A 19,096-nucleotide genomic window follows, 5' to 3' on the forward strand; every position below is an offset into this window, starting at 1 on the left:
TATTTCTATCTTATCTACCTAACTTTTTCAAAACCTTCTCAGTAGATGTAATAAGATTCAAGATTAGTAAGTTATATTTGTATTGTAATTATTGATGGTTAATAACATGTTGGTTTCCTAATTCCATAATTGTCTCTGAATTGATTTAGGGCTAGAGGATGCTCTCACAAAAGATGTTCCTCTAGAAGGAAGGCAGAGAGTGGAGAAAGGGCAGTGAGCATGTGCATTTGCTCACCTGTCTCACAATTTCATCCCCAGACATCATTGTCAAACTGAATCAAGTGATCAAGGTCAGAAGTGGTAGTCTCAGGAACTGTGCTGAGGAGATCGACCTTCAAGGTCTTTGCTGATTAATTCCCACAGGAGTAAGCAAAGTTATGTCATGCTTGACTAATACTCTGAAAGCTAGTATTACAGGACACGCAATTTTAATGAAAAGTATTTGGGTAGATTTTTTGCCTTATAAATAAAAGATGCAGTCTTTGTATTTGCTGCAAGTCTGATCAGTTTCTGTGGAAAATTGGGCCCTTGTAAAAATCGAATCAGCAGAAAGGGGAATGGAGAGGTGATGACTTTTGTGTCATTTGTCAAAGCTGCATTTACTTTTGGCACAGTTCGTGCTAAGAATCTCAGAAGTGTTTTTCTTGTCTCTGAGTCTGTCCTCACCTCACTGTCTGCTGCTATGTTTTCTGAAACTTTATGCATCCTTACATTAAATTGTAATATTAATCATCAGCTTTTTGGAATAGGGAGAGAAGGAGAAGAAGAAGATGGAGGGAAATATCAAATGAAATTTGAGTTTGAGCAGAAGCAATTACGTAGAAGTGTATTACTAAAATTTTCCAAAATGGATCAGAATATAGCTGACGTGCTAAAATGAAATCTATGATGTAATAAGCACAGTCTTTCCCAGCAGCACTCAAATCATAGGGCCTCAGGTTGGTAAGAAGGTTAAAAATCATTTAATTGAGTCACTACCTCCCACCCCATGCTTTAATTCCCCTCTACCTCACGCACCCCTGCCCTAGGCAAGTGGAAGCCACTTTAAGCCTGAACAAGGGTTTTCCATGAAAGAAAAATCGCTACTTCCTGAGGCAGCCCATGAATCTTTGCACAATTGTGTTAGAAAATACATTTTCATGTTAATGTCAAATCTATTTCTCATATGTTCTTTTACTGATTCGTCTGTGCCAGGCATGGAGTGTTATAGGACCAACACATCAGATGTGGTCCACCCTTTCTGGGAATTTACAGTCTAGCAGGGCTAACGCAATTTGACAATTAGAAATGGGATTGGTGTCCAACAGAGAAAAAGTGGGAGCCAGTGATCAGGAGCTCACAGTTTAGAGGCCAGAGAAGGCCTCCGTGAGGAAGAGCTACTTCCTGAAGGATGGAGAGGAGTTAGCAAGGCTAACTTCATTCTTCCCCCTTGGGGCCAGGAAGGATAGGCCTAAAGCCTTTTCAAATGACAGCCGTCTATTTGAAGTTTTCTGTCTCTCTTCAGTCTTATATTATCCTAACATTTCCAAGTTCTGTTGTTATTCTTTATTTGACAAGGCATTAAATATATTCACCATTTTCACCTTATTTTTTGTGAAGTCTATTACCTGGAAACAAAAATTTCAGATGAAACCTTGAATAAAATGGGATCATCATCTCTTTAATTCTGTTGCTATAGCCTAATATATTCTGAGTAAGCACATTATTGACCCTCAGTATCTTTATTACCAATTAAAGTTATTAATAAAATGTTTAATGTGTGTTCTTCTTAAGCCATACTTCTTTTATATTTTTCCAGTAAGTGTTTTTGGACCCTAGTGTAGAATCCTACATTTATTCCTATTAAATGTTATCACCTTATTAGGCTCATTTTTTTCATGTTGTCAGGACCAGTTTTGCAATCATATGGTGACTTTTACCTAATGTGCTATTCTTCCTGATATGTTAGGTTTGGCCAGTATTTTCTCTCTGATTTTATTTAAATCCTATTGCACTGGATACAGAAATCAAGCACTTGGCCCTCCACCAATGACCTCCAATGAGGTAGAAATGGGACACTGGGTGAGGACAATTAACCATATTAATTTCTCAGTTTGTATAATTTTGAAAGTAAGGGATAATATTTGTTAGATGAATAATTCTTTTAAAAATAGATAACTCTCTATGCCTTAGCTTGGGCTGCTATAGCAAGATACCATAGACTGACCAGTTTATGAGCAACGTAAATTTATTTCTCATAGCTTTGGAGGCTAGAAGTCCAACATCAGGGTGCCAGCACGGTTGGGTTCTGGTGAGAGCCCTTCTTCCAGTTTGCAGGCTGCTGACATCTTGTTGTATCCTCCCATGGTGGAAAAAGAGTGAGTGAGCTCTCTGGCCTCTTCTTATAAGGGCACCAGTCCCATTCATGATGGCTCCCCCTAATGACCTCGTTACTTCCCAAAGGCCCCCACTCCAAATACCATCACCTTGGGAATTAGGCATCAATATAGGAATTTAGGAGGGACACAAATGTTCAGCCCATAATAGTCCAGTAGCTAGATGTAGCTAGCTGCTCACAACAAAATTTTGTTTCTCTTATTATATACTTAAGTCTCTGAGATCTCAGGAAGGCACTTCAAGAAAAGTGAAACACAACATTCTGCTAAGGATACACGTTGAGTGAGGAGGCCTATGTAAGTATTGAAAGACGAGGCTATGAGACAAGTTTATTTGAAGGTGTAGGTTGAGAAGCAAGTCATTTTTTTAAATTCAGTTTTTGAAGTTACGGATTTTATGTATTTATTCTATTGTATTTTTAAAATATTGTATTTTATCTTTTATTTAAAAACATTTGTATTATGGTGGTATGGGCTGAATTGTGCCTCCCCTGAATTCATATGTTTTAGTCCTAACTCCCAGAAACCCCCAGAATGTGATTGTGTTTGGAGATAGGACCTTTAAAGAGGTGATTAATTTTAAACGAGGCAGTTAGGCTGGGCCCTAATCCAATGTCACTGGTGTCCTTATACGAAGAGGAAATGTGGACACACGAAGAGACACCAGGGATGGGTGTGCACAGAGAAAAGAATATGTGAGGACGCAGTGAGAAGGTGGAGAGAGGCCTCACAGGAAACCAACCTGCCAACACATTGATCTTGGGCTTTCAGCCTCCAGAGCTGTGAGGAAATAAATCTCTGTTGTTTAAGCCACCCAGTCTATGGTGTTTTGTTATGGCAGCCTTAGTAAACTAATATATATGGGAAATTGCAAAATTAGGCAGATTTAAGGAAAATGAAATCCGTAAACCCTTCATCCAACCTCAACAGTTATCAACTTCTGGGCAAACTGGTTTTATCCATGCTCCCACCTACTCCCCCACAACTGGGTTATGAAGGACATTCCAGGCACTTTATAATTATATCCGTGTATATATATATATATATATATATATATATATATATATATATATATATATTTTTTTTTTTTTTAAACATGGAAGAACTTTTTTTATAAATTTATTTATTTATTTTTGGCTGCGTTGGGTCTTCGTTGCTGTGCGCGGGCTTTCTCTACTTGCAGTGAGTGGGGGCTACTCTTCGTTGCAGTGTGTGGGCTTCTCATTGTGGTGGCTTCTCTTGTTGCGGAGTACAGGCTCTAGGTGTGCGGCACCACAAGCTCTACTTGTGGCACACGGGCTCAGTAGTTGTGGCTCACGGGCTCAGTAGTTGTGGCTCGCGGGCTCTAGAGCGCAGGCTCAGTAGTTGTGGCGCACGGGCTTAGTTGCTCCGTGGCATGTGGGATCTTCCCGGACCAGGGCTTGAACCTGTGTCCCCTGCATTGGCAGGTGGATTCTTAACCACTGTGCCACCAGGGAAGCACTGTATATATTTTAGCATGTATTCCTAAAAGAAAGAACTCTGTTTAAAAACATAACCACAATACAAATATCACACCTAAAAAATTATCAATACTTTCTTAATATCATAAAAATATCCAGCCTATCTTTTATATTTTGAATTATTTTCTCTTATAATTTATAGCCCCTCTACTCCATCCTCATATTTCTCTTTACTGCTCACTCTCTCTTTTTTTTTTTTTTTTTTTTTGTCAGTGGGAATTTATTTGTAGGAAAAACTGAGTTGGTTGTCTTATAGTTTTCATGGTTTAAATTTTGCTGACTGAATTACTGGGTGTAGTTTAACAGATTCTTCCATTCTGTTTATTTCTCTGTAAATTGGTAGAATCTAGCAGCTTGACCAAATTCAGATGTGTTTTTTTGTTGTTGTTTCATCAAGATGCTTCAGAGGTGGTAGTGTTTTCTATCAGGAGCCATAAGTCATTCGATTGTCTCTCTTTTAATGATATTAACAGTTAATGATCAAAGCTCAGATCCCTTAAGAGTTCCAAAATCTTATACTCTAATTCTTTCATATTTTCTTTGATTATTAACTCTAATACTTCTGTAAAGAAAAACTTTTTTCATCTACTATTTCGTTACCCATGTTAGTTGGTAATTTACTATTTGACAGCAGAAACAATGGAACTCTATACGACTAAACAAATTACATTGGCTGAAAGCTTGATTTGAGAGGAATTAGAGATAAAATTAAAATATTAAAAAACATTATAGACATTTGCCTAACTTATTTATATGGCATAAGTATGTACTCTGTTTAAAATTGTTACTTTGTGCCAGCTCCCAGCAAATAACAGGATGGTTCAGGAGTTCAGTGGATTGATTTCTTTTTTTTAAAAATGATCACATTCTTAGATTTTATCCATTTACACTGCTTTCACCTGGTAATTGAAATTATCACCATTGACAGCACTTACGCTTCCTTTTCTTTCTGACTGCACTTGTATTATTATCATGATAATGACATTTTTTACATCTACAATGAAGTTTCTTGCTAAAATATCTCAGAGGATCTCACCTATATTGCAAATAAAATATGAAAAAGCCAGCTCCTCTTCTTTTGTCTGGAATTAAATACACTTTGATTCTTACAGTTTGATTTTTCCCTGCCATACCAGAAGCAAGACCTCAAAACTCTGGTCATTAGTCTGCATATGTGTACCTTAGAAGAAAGAGTAAGTTGTATCTAATGACTCTGTTATTAAGACAGTGCAATCAGAATTAAACATAAGTTGTATTAACAACAGCAAAAAGAGTCTTTAGACTTTGAGACCATTAAGTCAGTTAGGGGGCTTTGTGTATGTCTGAGTAAGGTAAAGAGAGTCCTGGTAGAAAGAAAAATTATGCTAATCCAGGTATTGAGGAGACTTAGGTAGCTAACTAGGCTATTGCCCATGATAACACAGAATGTTTTATGAATATATTTCTATTATTATGTCTAATTTTGATTTCCACAGTTTAGAAAGAATAGGAAAAAATGCGTATATCTAAAGAAAGCTATGAACATGACGAAATAAAAGTATAACCTGAAAAGGGAAAGTAAAATTGTTCCTTTATAAGGAAAGAACCAGTGGAAACCTAACTCTCCTGAGGTTTGTTTTTGAAAGTTTGTCACCCTGAGGCCTCCATCCATCTTCCTTCTAGTCTCCAGTGTGCAGAACAATGTGGTTCTGAACTGGTAGGCAGGAAGCCCTAGGGGACCTTAGAGGGTGGCTTGGAGTCCTTGAATCCCTGGCTACCAGTGATTGTCTAAAATGGCATTATGTCTTGTACATGTACATGCTACAGTTTTTCCAATACATATAGATGTAGTTGTGGGTAGTAAGATGTAAAATCACACAAAAGTATGATTAAATTCATGATTTATTTATTTATTTTGTCATCATGTATTTTCTCAAGTCGGGAGCAGGGGGTGGTTCTGAAATCATTTTTGCAGCTTAAGGAGATCCTCGTGGGAAGCAGCTGATATGGAATGAGAGAAAATGATGCAACATTGTCAGGTGAAGTAATGACCTTACTATGAAGTTGGACCAACTCCGCAGATTCCTGGAGTCTGCGGAGTCCGCTGTGCTCACAGTAGAGTGGAGAAGGGAAGGTATTCTGACTGCAGCTGCCACCTACTTCTGCCATTGACTGTACTGTACCATGAGACTGACCCGACCCCACTCCGCCACATTCACGAGCCAAGAGAAAGAATGGCGCTGGAAGCACCTTCAGCACCACTGAAGACATCTTGCCTTGTTTCATCTCGCCTCAATTTAAATAGAGTTCTTTGGGAAATGATCATATAGGCCCTCTCTCATCTCAAATGCACCACACATTCTCTAAGCCATCATGGCAGTTCTTCCTGATAAGTGGCCTCTGGCCTCAAGAGTGTACAGGCTTCACTACCAACTGATGGGAGTTGGCGTATCAGTTGAAACCAGTCTGCTATCCCTAACCCAGAGATGCCATCAAGACTATAAATGATAAATGATCACACCATGGATCAGCTTAGCAAGGGTCTCATGTCTAGCTTAGCTAAGAATGACACAGGTAATGACAAATAGGACAATATTCAACAGAGGAGGAGGTGTGATCAACAGTCCTCTGAGAATGGATGTGTAATTTCTATTTGAGATCTTTAAAAATAGAATATAATCATCTATTTAGATGCAGAACTACCTGAAGGCAGGAACCTCATTTAAATACCTTCTCCATCTTAAGATTTTCCTGGTGCTTTGATTTCATAAACTGTTTTAGGTTTCCTTATTTTGATTGAAAACATCAAAGCTTTGCTTTGGTAGTTTATTACTGAATTTTATTACTTCTCCACTTGGCTAACTGATTCCCTGAATGTCATTATACATTCTATGAATAGATATGAAACTGACATCTAGGAGGCTGTTACATTTCTCCTCTTTTTAAGAGGCAAAATCTATGTGAACTGCTCTTTTAGTTACTGTTTTTGACAGTTATTTTTAGTAAGTTATTGCAGTAGTTCCCACTATTTTTTCCTGGTTTTAAGAGGCTCCTGAAAAATTAATCAAATTAATTTAAATGTTAGGAATCTTCTGAATACAGTACTCCATACATAGCTAGCAATAAATTAAATTTTCACAGCTTTTCTCAGATACTTATTCTAGAAATCAGGACTTTAATTCTGTGTGCATTAATCCCTGATTATTCCATTAATTTAACAAGCTTGTTGATTATTCAAACAAAAGTCTCAAGGTATGTATTCTATAATTTTGAATATTATAAATATTTCCTGTTTATAAATGTAAACTGAATTTTAAAATCAGAATACCTTGAGGTTGTTAAAATAATATAATTATGAAATTAATAAATTTTGGGTTACCTACATAGCATTCTCCATTGGGTGGAAATATTTAAGATGTATTTTTAAAAGTCAAGTACTTTTTCATATTTTGAAATTTCACTTTTTTGCTCTTAATTGACTTCTTGATGAAATGGCAATTTAAAAACCTTCATTAATACACATTAACAAAAAACGGTTTATTAAAACCATATATTAAAAATACCCATAATTGTATACCACTTCATATGTTAAGGCCAACCTAGTTTAATAAATTTTATTATTAATTTTACTATTTCTTGCCAGACTAGGATAGACAAGAATTTTTTTCCAGGTTTATTGGGGTATAATTGACAAAAAAAATCGTGTATGTTTATAAAGTGAACAGCATGATGATTAATGAAATATTTGTGAAATATTTACCACAGTCAAGTTAATTAAAACATCTGTCACGTCACACAGTTACCTTGTTGCATGTGTGGGGGGTAAGAATGCTTAAGATCTACTCTCTTAGCAAATTTCAAGTATGCAATACGGTATTATTAACTATAGTCACCATGCTGTACATTAGATCCTCAGAACTTACTGAGTTTATAACTGAAAGCTTGTACCCTTTGACCAACGTCTCCCCATTACCTCTGGCCCACAGTTGCCAGCAACCACCGTTCTACTTTCTGTTTTTATGAGTTCAACTTTATTATTATTATTTTTAGATTCCACATATAAGTCATATCATATATTTTTATGTCTGGCTTGTTTCACTTAGCAGTAATGACCTCCACATTCATTCTTATAGCAAATGGCAGGATCTTCAACTTTTTTATGGCTAAATAATATTTTATTCTCTCTCTCTCGTGCGCGCGCACACACACACACACACACACACCATTTTCTTCGGCCATTCATCCATCATTGGACACTTAGGTGGTTTCCATATTTCCATATCTTGCCTGTAGTGACTAATGTTGCAATGAACATGGGAGTGCAAATATCTTCTCAAGATACTGATTCCATTTGCTTCAGATATATACCCAGAAGTGGGTTTCTGGATCATATAATAGTTATATTTTTAATTTTTGAGGAAACTCCATACTGTTTTCCATAATGCTCATACCAATTTACATTCCCACCAACAGTGCACAAGGCTTCCTTTTTCTCCACATCCCCAACATTTGTTTTATCTTCTCTTTTTGATAATAGCCATCCTAACAGGTATGAAGTGATATCTTATTGTGGTTTTGATTTGCACTTCCCTGATTATTTGTGATGTTGAGCACCTTTTCATGTACCTGTTGGCCATTTGTATGTCTTTTTTGGAAAACTGTCTATTCAGGTCTTTTGCCCATTTTTCAGTAAGAGTTTTTTTGTTGTTGTTATTCAGTTGTGTGAGTTCTTTGTACATTTTAGATATTAACCCCTTATCATATAAATTACTTGCAGATATTTTCTCCCCTTCTGTATGTTATCTTTTAATTTTTTTGATTGTTTAATTTGCTATATAGAGACTTTGCAGTTTGATATAGTCCCACCTTTTTTTTTTTTTTTTTGCTTGTGCATTTAGTGTCATATCAAAAAAAAAAAAAAAAATCATCACCCAGACCAATGTCAAGGAGCTTTTTATATGTTTTCTTCTAGGAACTTTATGGTTTCGGGTCTTACAATTAAGTCTTTAATTCATTTTGGGTTAATATTTATGAGTGGCATAAAATAGTTTCATTCTTTTGTGAGTATATCCAGTTTTCGCACCATTTATTGAAAAGAATGTTCTTTATGTGTGTTCTTGGCACCCTTGTCGAAGATTAGTTGGCTATATGTGTGTAGGTTTATTTCTAGGCTTTCTATTCTATTCCACTTGTCAATGTGTCTGTTTTTATGCCAGTCCCATACTGTCTTGATTACTATAGCTTTGTTATAATTTGAAATTAGGAAGTGTGGTGCCTCCAACTTTGTTCTTCTTTCTCAAGATAGCTTTGACTATTCAAGGTCTTTTGTGGTTCCACACAAATTTCAGTATTGTTTTTTGTACTTCTATGAAAAATGTCATAGTAATTTTCATAGGGATTGCATTGAATCTATAGATTGCTTTGAGTAGTATGGACATACTCTTTCAATCAAATATTCTCTCAATCAAAGAACACAGGATATCTTTCCATTTATTTATGTCTTCAGTGTTTTTCGTCAGTCAATAGATTTCAGTGTATAGGTCTTTCATCTCCGTGGTTAAATTTAATCCTAAGTATTTTCTTGTTTTTGATACTATTGTAAATGAAATTGCTTTCTTAATTTCTCTGTCAGATAGTTCATTGTTAGTGACAGAGATGCAACTGATTTTTGTATGTTGATTTTGTATCTTGCAACTTTACTGAATTCCTTGTTTGGTTTTTTGGTGGAGTCTTTAGGTTTTGCATATATACTATCATGTCATCTGCAAACAGAGAAAATTTTAACTTCTTCCTTTCTGATTTGGTTGCCTTTTATTTCTTTTTTCATGACTAATTGCTCTGGTTAGGACTTCCAGTACTGTGTTGAATAGAAGTGGCAAAATTGGACATCCTTGTCTTATTCCTGATCTTGAAGAAAAATTTTAACTTTTCACTGTTGAGTATGATGTTGGCTGTGGGCTTGTTGTCTGTGGCCTTCATTATGTTGAGGTACATAGTTTCTGTAATTCATTTGTTGAGAGTTTTTATCATAAAGTGGTGTTGAATTTTGTCAAATGCTATTTCTGTACCTATTGAGATGATCATATGATTTTTAGTCTTCATTCCATTAATGTAGTGTGTCATATTTATTGATTTATGTATGTTGAACTGTTTTTGCATCCAGGGATAAATACCACATGATCCTTTTATTGTTCTGTTGAATTTGGTTTGCTTTGTTTCGTTGAGGATTTTTGCATCTATGTTCACCAGTGATATTAACCTATACTTTTCTTTCCTTATAATGTCCTTATCTGGTTTTGGAATCAGGGTAATACAGACCTCATAAAATGAGTTTGGAAGGGTGTCCTCCTCTTCAGTTTTTTGGAAGAGATAGAGAAGGATACGTATTCATTTCTTTAATGTTTGATAAAATTCACCACTGAAGCCATCTGGTCCTGGGCTTTTTATTTGTTGGGAGATTTTTAAAAAAATTTTTTATTGACATATAGTTGATTTACAATGTTGTGTTAGTTTCAGGTGTAGAGCAAAGTGAATCAGTTATATGTCTACATATATCCACTCTTTTTTTTTTTTTATTCTTTTCCCATATAGGCCATTACAGAGTACTGAGTAGAGTTCCCTGTGCTATACAGCAGGTTCTTATTAGTTACCTATTTTATATATGGTAGTGTGTATATGTCAATCCCAGTCTCCCAATTTATCCCTCCTGCCCCTTATCCCCTAGTTAGTTGGTTTTCTACATCTGTTAGTTAGTTTTCTACATCTGTTAGTTCTACATCTAAGTTAGTTTTCTACATCTGTGACTCTACTTCCGTTTTGTAAATAAGTTCATTTGTACCCTTTTTATTAGATTCCACATATAAGTGATATCATATGATGTTTGTCTTTCTGTGTCTGACTTATTTCACTCAGTATGACAATCTCTAGGTCCATCCATGTTACTGTAAATGGCATTATTTTGTTCTTTTTCATGGCTGAGTAATATTCCATTGTATATATGTACCACACCTTCTTTATCCATTCCCCTGTTGACGGACATTTAGGTTGCTTAGATGTCCTGGCTATTGTAAATAGTGCTGCAATGAACATTGGGGTGCATGTATCTTTTCAAATTATGGGTTTCTCTGGGTATATGCCCAGGAGTGGAATTGCTAGGTCATATGGTGATTCTATTTTTAGTTTTTTAAGGAACCTCCATACTGTTCTCCATAGTGGCTACACCAATTTACATTCCCATCAACAGTGTAGGAAGGTTCCCTTTTCTCCACACCCTCTCCAGCATTTACTGTTTGTCGATTATTTGGTGATGGCCATTCTCACTGGTGTGAGGTGATACCTCATTGTAGTTTTGATTTGCATTTCTCTAATAATTAGTGATGTTGAGCATCTTTTCATGTGCTATTTGGCCATCTGTATATCTTCTTTGGAGAAATGTCTATTTAGATCTTCTGTCCATTTTTTGTATGGAAACACAAAGGACCCCAAATAACCAAAGCAATCTTGAGAAAGAAAAATGGAGCGGAAGAATCAGACTTCTTGACTTCAGACTATACTACAAAGCTACAGTCATCCAAACAGTATGGTACGGGCACAGAAACAGAAATATAGATCAATGGAACAGGATAGAAAGCCCAGAGATAAACCCATGCACCTATGGTCACCTAATCTATGACAAAGGTGGCAAGAATATATAATGGAGAAAAAGACAGTCTCTTCAATAAGTAGTGCTAGGAAAACTGGACAGCTACATGTAAAAGAATGAAATTAGAACACTCCTTAACACCATACACAAAAATAAGCTCAGAATGGATTAAAGACCTAAATGTAAGGACGGGCACTATAAAACTCTTAGAGGAAAACTTTGGCAGAACACTCTTTGAAATAGCAGCAAGATCTTTTTTCATTCACCAACTAGAGTAACGGAAGTAAAAACAAAAATAAACAAATGAGATCTAATTAAACTTAAAAGCTTTTGCACAGAAAAGGAAACCATAAACAAAACAAAAAGACAACCCTCAGAATGGGAGAAAATATTTGCAAATGAAGCAACCGACAAGGGATTAATCTCCAAAATATACAAACAGCTCATGCAGTTCAATATCAAAAAAAAAACCCAGTCGAAAAAATGCTGGGAGATTTTTGATTACTGATTCAATCTTTTTACTCACTCTTGGTCTGTTCATATTTTCTATTTCTTCATGATTCAGTCTTGGTAGTTTGTATGTTTCTAGGAATTTACCCATTTCTTCTTGGTTATATAATTTGTTGGCATATAATCGTTCATAGCAGTCTCTTAAGATCCTTTGTATTGATAGTTCTGTGGTATCAGCTGTAATGTCCCCTCTTTCATTTCTGACTTTATTTATTTGAGTCTTCACTGTTTTTCTTAGCTAGTCTTATTAACAGTTTTACAATTTTGTTTATCTTTTCAAAAAGCAGCTCTTAGTTTCATTGATCTTTTCTATTGTTTTCTGTTCTCTATTTCATTTATTTCTGTTCTGATCTTTGCTCTTTTCTTCCTTCTGCTAATTTGGGCTTAGTTCTTTTTCTACCTCCTTGAGGTATAAAATTAGGCTATTTGAGATCTTTCTTGTTTCTTAATGTAGGTGTTTATTGCTATGCATGGGTTTATTTCTGGGCTTTCTGTTCTGTTCCATTGATCTCTATTTCTGTTTTTGTGCCACTGCCATACTGCTTTGATGACTGTAGCTTTGTAGTATAGTCTGAAATTAGGCAACCTGATTCCTCCAGCTCTGTTCTTCTTTCTCAAGATTGCTTTGGCTCTTCAGGGTCTTTTGTATTTCCATACAAATTTTTAAATTATTTGTTTAGTTCTATGAAAAACCCCATTGGTAATTTGATAGGGACTGTATTGAATCTGTAGATTGCCTTGGGTAGTATGGTCATTTTAACAATATTGATTCTTCCAATCCAAGAACATGGTATATCTTTCCATTTGTTTGTGTCATCTTCAATTACTTTCATCAGTGTCTTATAGTTTTCAGAGTATAAGTCTTTTGCCTCCTTAGGTAGATTTATTCCTAGGTATTTTATTCTTTTTGATGTGATGGTAAATGGGTTGTTTCCTTTGCCCTTTTGATTTCCTCTTTGACTCCTTGGTTGTTCAGTAGTCCATTATTTAATTTCCACCTATTTGTGAATTTTCCAGCTTTCTTCCTCTTGCTGATTTCTAGTTTCATTATGGTCAGAAAAGATACTTGATATGATTCAATCTTTGTAAATTTGTTAAGATTTATTTTGTGACCTAACATATGATCTATGCTGGAGAATATTCCATATGCATTTGAGAAGAATGTTTATTTTGTTGCTATTGGATGAAATATTGTGTGTATGTCTGTTAGGTCCATTTTATCTAATGTATAGTTCAAGTCCATTTTTTTCTTATAATTTTATCTCTGGATGACCTATTCATTGTTAAAAGAAGGGTAATGCAGACTCCTACTATTATTGCATTGCAGTCTATTTCTCCCTTTAGATCTGTTAATATTTGCTTAATATATTTAGGTGCTCTGATATTGGGTGTATGTATTTACAATTGTTAATAGCCTCTTGATGAATCAGCTTCTTTATCGTTAAATGATAACCTTCTTTTTCTCATCCTACAGTTTTTGACTTAAAGTATGTTTTGTCTGATATAAGTATAGCTACCCATGCTCTCTTTTGGTTTCCATTTGCACGGTATCTTTTTTTCCATCACTTCAATTTGAGCCTATGTGTGGCCTTAAAACTGATGTGAGTCTTTTATAGACGTCATGTAGTTGGGTCTTGGTTTTTTATAAATTTATTTATTTATTTATTTTTGGCTGTGTTGGGTCTTCGTTTCTGTGTGAGGGCTTTCTCCATTTGTGGTGAGCGGGGGCCACTCTTCATCGCGGTGCACGGGCCTATCACTGTCGTGGCCTCTCCCGTTGCAGAGCACAGGCTCCAGACGCGCAGGCTCAGTAGTTGTGGCTCACGGGCTTAAGTTGCTCCGCGGCATGTAGGATCTTCCCAGACCAGGGCTCGAACCCGTGTCCCCAGCATTGGCAGGCGGATTCTTTTTTTTTTTAATTAATTTTGTAAGTGAAATAGGGAGCATTTTCTTTTTTCAAATTTTATTTATTTATTTATTTTATTTATGGTTGCGCTGGGTCTTCGTTTCTGCGCGAGGGCTTTCTCCAGTTGTGACAAGCGGGGGCCACCCTTCATCGCGGTGCACGGGCCTCCCACTACCGCGGCCTCTCTTGTTGCGGAGCACAGGCTCCAGACGCGCAGGCTCAGTAACTGTGGCCCACGGGCCCAGCCGCTCCACGGCATGCGGGATCCTCCCAGACCAGGGCCCGAACCCATGTCCCCTGCATTGGCAGGTGGATTCTTAACCACTGCAGCACCAGGGAAGCCCTGGGTCTTGGTTTTTATCTATTCAGTCACTTTACATCTTTTGATTGGAGAATTTAATCCACTTATATTTGAAGTAATTATTGATAGATAAGGATTTACTATTGCCATCTTATTCATTGTTTTCTGTCTGTTCTGTAGTTCCTTTGTTTCTTTCTTTCTCTCTTGGTCTCTTCCTTTGTGATATGATAATTTTCTGTAGTATTATACTTTGAATCCTTTCTCTTTATCTTTTGTACATCTGCTATAGGTTTTTGCTTTGTGGTTATGAGGCATACATAAAACATGTTATAGTTATAACAGTCTATTTTAAGTTTACAACAACTTAACTTCTATCACATATAAAAACTCAACTGTTTTACTCCCTCCCCCCACAAGCATTTTATGTTCTTTATTTCACAATTTACATATTTTAATACTGTGTATTCATTAATACATATTGTAGCTATGGTTTTAATACTTTGTCTTTTACCATTTATACTAGAGTTAAGTGATTTATATACCATCATTACAGAATTAGAGTATTCTGAATTTGACTATATACTTACCCTTATATATTTATACCCTTTTATATATAAAAGGGTATACCCTTTATATATATACCCTTTTATATTTTCACATTTTTAAGTTACTAATTAGTTTCCTTTCATTTCAGCTTGAAGAACTCCCTTTAGCATTTCTTGTAAGGCAGGTCTAGTAACGAACTCCCTCAGCTTTTGTTTGTTTGGGAAATTCTTTATTTCTCCCTCATTTCTGAAGGATAGCTTCAATACAGGTAATGTATTCATCGTTGGCAGGTTGTGTTTTTCTTTCAGCACTTTGATTATATTATCCCACTCTCGCCTGATCTATAAGGTTTCTGCTGAAAAATCCACTGATAGACTTTTGGGGGTTCCCTTGTATGGGAGGAATTTTTTTCTCAGGATAGTTGTATAAATCTCTACAGACTGAGTAACACATGAAAGAAAACAGAAACTGGTGTGGTATGTTTCCTCCCACTGCCGTTTCTCTGGCAACTTACTTATCCACTTGCTGAAGCATCTACCTAGTCTTCAGGGTCCACTCCATGGAAATTTGTTTTAATAACATATTATAAATTATGCATATTGGAGTAGCTGCTATCTGAAGGGAAAAAAAAGTTCCATTGGCAGTTAGGAAAAGCAATTTCTGATTCCCAGATTGAATATCTCTGGTTATTTCCTTTGTCCTGATATCTACTTTGAATAGTATAATATCTTCTATCAGTCCTGGTCATTAGATGTTGGGCTACTGAGTGTTCTCATTTATATCTTTGATAGCCAGTAATTCTTTAGTGTTATTTAGTCTTATAAGTAAACATTAAGCTCTGAATGTCAGCTACTGAAAGCAAGATCCTAAACATAGCCATTGTCTTCAAGGATTTCACTTTCTAGAGGGAAAATAGACATAAAGTGAACTGAAATGTAACGTGTAAGCATTGTAAGAGTGGTGTGACCACAGAGCAGGTATCACTCCACCCTTGAGAGGCATGTGCCTGTGTTTCTAACATGCTAGTAGTTTTATCGCTCTTAAAATATTTATTTTGGGATTCACAGTTGATGTTCGTTTTATAAGTTTGCTGGGTTGTGTTAACTGTGATTAGTTAATGTTTTCAGGGAGAGATGTTATTTCACTTCCATTTTATCCCAAACAAAACATTAATGAGCTATTTTATCAAGAATGGGAGCAAGATTTTTTGAGGGCTTATTAGGTGCAGGTTGCTGAGCTCTGAGTTGAGAGCATGCATAGTGATAAAGCACAGTTCCTTGTTTGCAAAGGTGAGGTCTTCTTGGGGAAGTAACATTTAGAGAGAAAACAAATACAGAACAGCAGTAACTTAAATTTCTGCACAGCACTACTGTTTTTAATGCACCTTCATATTTATTCTTAGTGATAACCATGTAAGACAAGTTATTGTAAACACTCACTTTATGGATAAGAAAATTTACTGGCTTTCCCACAGTTACACAATAAATCTGTGGTAGACACAGCACTCAAAGTCACCTGAATTTAATCTACAGCACTTCCTGCCTTGACATAATAAGAACTGAGTAGTTCATGTGGAAATCAGAGAACAAGGTCTCATGAGCCCTGTCCAGACACTAAAGAGTGTTTCAGGGTCTGGTGTGCAGCGAAAAAGTGGAGTCTGGGCTGGGCCAATACCAAATGCTGAGCGAAGAGCAGAAAACCAAAAGTCTGAGTTGAGAAAAGCCCAAGAAGCAGAATCCAAAGGGAAATCTGAGGCAAGAGCTGGTAGGGATTTTGTGAAGAAACAAGGTAGGAGACCAGGGAATTTGTGAGGGTAGCTGTCAGCCCAGCTCAATTGCAAAGCCCCTTTTGAAGACTGAGTTCCTTCCCTGCTGGTCTTAAAGGCACATAGCATTCTGAACCTAAATTTTAAAAGGTATAGGAAGGTGTAAAGACGTTTATTGGTATTTTGCCTGGATTACACAGTCAATTGTTAAGGTTGATGTAAGGCTGGCCCTATTTCGTATATTTTATTTCCAAGGTATATATTTTAGAATATTACTTTTTGAACTTTGTACATTGATGAAATGTTCTGTATCTGCCACATTTCAATGCTCAGTAGCCACATGTGGCCAGTTGGTTACCATATTGGACAGAATGGTAAATGTGGATGCTTTTTTCAAAAAAGTATTTTTAAAGTAATACATGCACAAGTAAAAATACTCAGAGTGTTCAGAAAGTAAAAAAAAAGAAAAGTGAAAGTACCTTCCCCTGACTTCCTCTCTACCTCTGTCCTTTCTCCAATGGTATCCACTATTAAAACTTTCTTTTGTGTCCTTTTAGGCATAGAAAAGCATGTCCTTCAAAATTTTATACGTATATGCTCTTTTTTTACATTACAAAAGTTGATTATACTAGGTTTGCTGTTTTACATCTTTTTAAAAAATTATTATTAGAACTCTGTCTTGGAGATCTTGATGCAATAATATATTTAGCTCTAACTCCATGTTTTAAAGTTTATCTAATGTTCCCTTGTTTGAAAATGGGATTTATCAGTTCCCTATTCTAGACTTTTACCTTGTTTCCAGGGGGTTTTTTTTTGTTTTTTTGTTTTCTATTCAAACAACGCTATGATATATACGGCCATTGTGTTGTATGTTTGTAGGGAAGATTCCTAGCAGTGCAGTTGCTGGATCAACAGATAAGAACACAGCCTCTTAAGGAGGACTCCTGAATGGGCCTCCATGACAAGTACTGTTCTAAGCAAGGAGGAAGTTTAGAATCTAGGGCAAGCGTAGGGCATAAACAAAGAGACTGGAAGAGAAGGGAACCAGAGATAAAATAGAAACTCTGACCGTGAGACAAGATGATAAATATTTGTATCAATAGTCTTAAGGGTGGCTTTTAAGTTTAATCAGTGCAGTCCCTCCTAGGAGTATTTAAGAGAAAAGTTTTAAGTGTCAATGTATTTTATTGCAACAATAAAAGTGTGTATTATTTTTATAACTGCAATTGTGTTCAGTTTTATTATAAAGATGTTGCATATTTATTACATACAGTTTGGAAAAATGCAAGAAAGTGTAAAGTAGAAAACAAATTTCACCCATACTCAGAGGAAACCAGTGTCAAATATTTTAATCATTTCTGTATATGTATTAGTTTTTACATGTTCGAGATCGTATTGTATATACATGTGTTTATATCCAAATTTCCCTTTGCTTATCATCTTTATCTTACTGATTTTATTTTCTTTCATTATTCTTTGCCTGCTTTTTTCTTTCTTTTTTTTTAGGTAATAGAAATCTAACATTGTTTTGGAATGAACTTGGATACCTGAATAATAAGGACATGGAGAAATCTTCAGATTCTATTCAATATCAAAGAAGACGGGCCATGGCCATCCCATTCATTATTCAGTGTGGTGAGTGTTAAATTTCATTCCAATTAGCAAACTTTTAGTGAGAGCCTAATATGCAAGTTGTTGTGTTAAAAAATAGGGCATGAGGAAGACAAAGGTGGGTAAGACAGAGTTTTCGCTTCCAAGGAGATTAGGGTCTAGGAGAAAGGTTAAGATGAGTATGAAAATAATTGTAATAGAGGTGAAAATAGTGTAAATGATGTAGAAGAGGCCCAAAGTTGTTTGAGGGTTCAAAGAAAGGGGAGAGGAGGAGATTAAAGCAAGTCTTCATGACAGAGGTGGCTTTGCCATGGTCTTTAAAGTAGGCTTTTGAAGGGCAGAGACTTAGCTGGAAATCTGTGTTAATATCAGGTGTATACTTCAGCTAATATTTTTGTGGTGGGTAATAGAAACAGTCATATTTCTATTTTTAATACTTAACACTATGTTAAATAAGAGTAGGTACTTAGTAATTGACTACTGACTGAATGAATGATGAATAAATAATAAAAGACAAAACTGTTAGGTTGAGTAAACATGTTAAACGGCCTTGAATGCCAGGATAAGGAGTTTTTACTTTAATAGGCAATGGAGAGGCACCGGAAGTTTTTCAGAAGGAGAGTGACATCATTGAAGCATTGAACACTTATTATGTGTCTCTACTGTCTGCAGGGAATCGGCCATTCAGTGGGGAAGGCAGTCAAGCAAACAAAAAATCACCCTGTAGCTATTTACACAGGGCCAAGGGAACATCTCCCCAACCTTGAGCCGGGGGTGGTCCAAAGAGGACCTGACTGGTTAGATGTCACTTGTAGTAAGGTTGCTCTGGCAGCTTAGTGCAGGATGATTTGGAGGAGGGCTAGAGCAGAGGTTGGGTCAGACCTCTGACGAGACTACTGGCATAATTCAGGATCCAGGTGAGAAATTGTAAATGTCTGAATAAAGGCATGGCAGTGAGA

The 19,096-nt window shown here is 36.1% G+C and overlaps 1 protein-coding gene across 1 annotated transcript in view; it reads left to right on the top strand.

The window, feature by feature from the left end:
• The window catches only part of MORC1 (MORC family CW-type zinc finger 1), a 190,483-nt gene that overhangs the window by 89,053 nt on the left and 82,334 nt on the right, over positions 1-19,096 (top strand). The window contains 1 exon segment of the mRNA XM_068545672.1: positions 18,033-18,161. Coding sequence (XP_068401773.1) covers positions 18,033-18,161 — 129 coding nt within the window.

Source organism: Eschrichtius robustus, chromosome 6 (genome assembly GCF_028021215.1).
Source record: "Eschrichtius robustus isolate mEscRob2 chromosome 6, mEscRob2.pri, whole genome shotgun sequence".
In the NCBI taxonomy this organism is placed as follows: Eukaryota; Metazoa; Chordata; class Mammalia; order Artiodactyla; family Eschrichtiidae; genus Eschrichtius; species Eschrichtius robustus.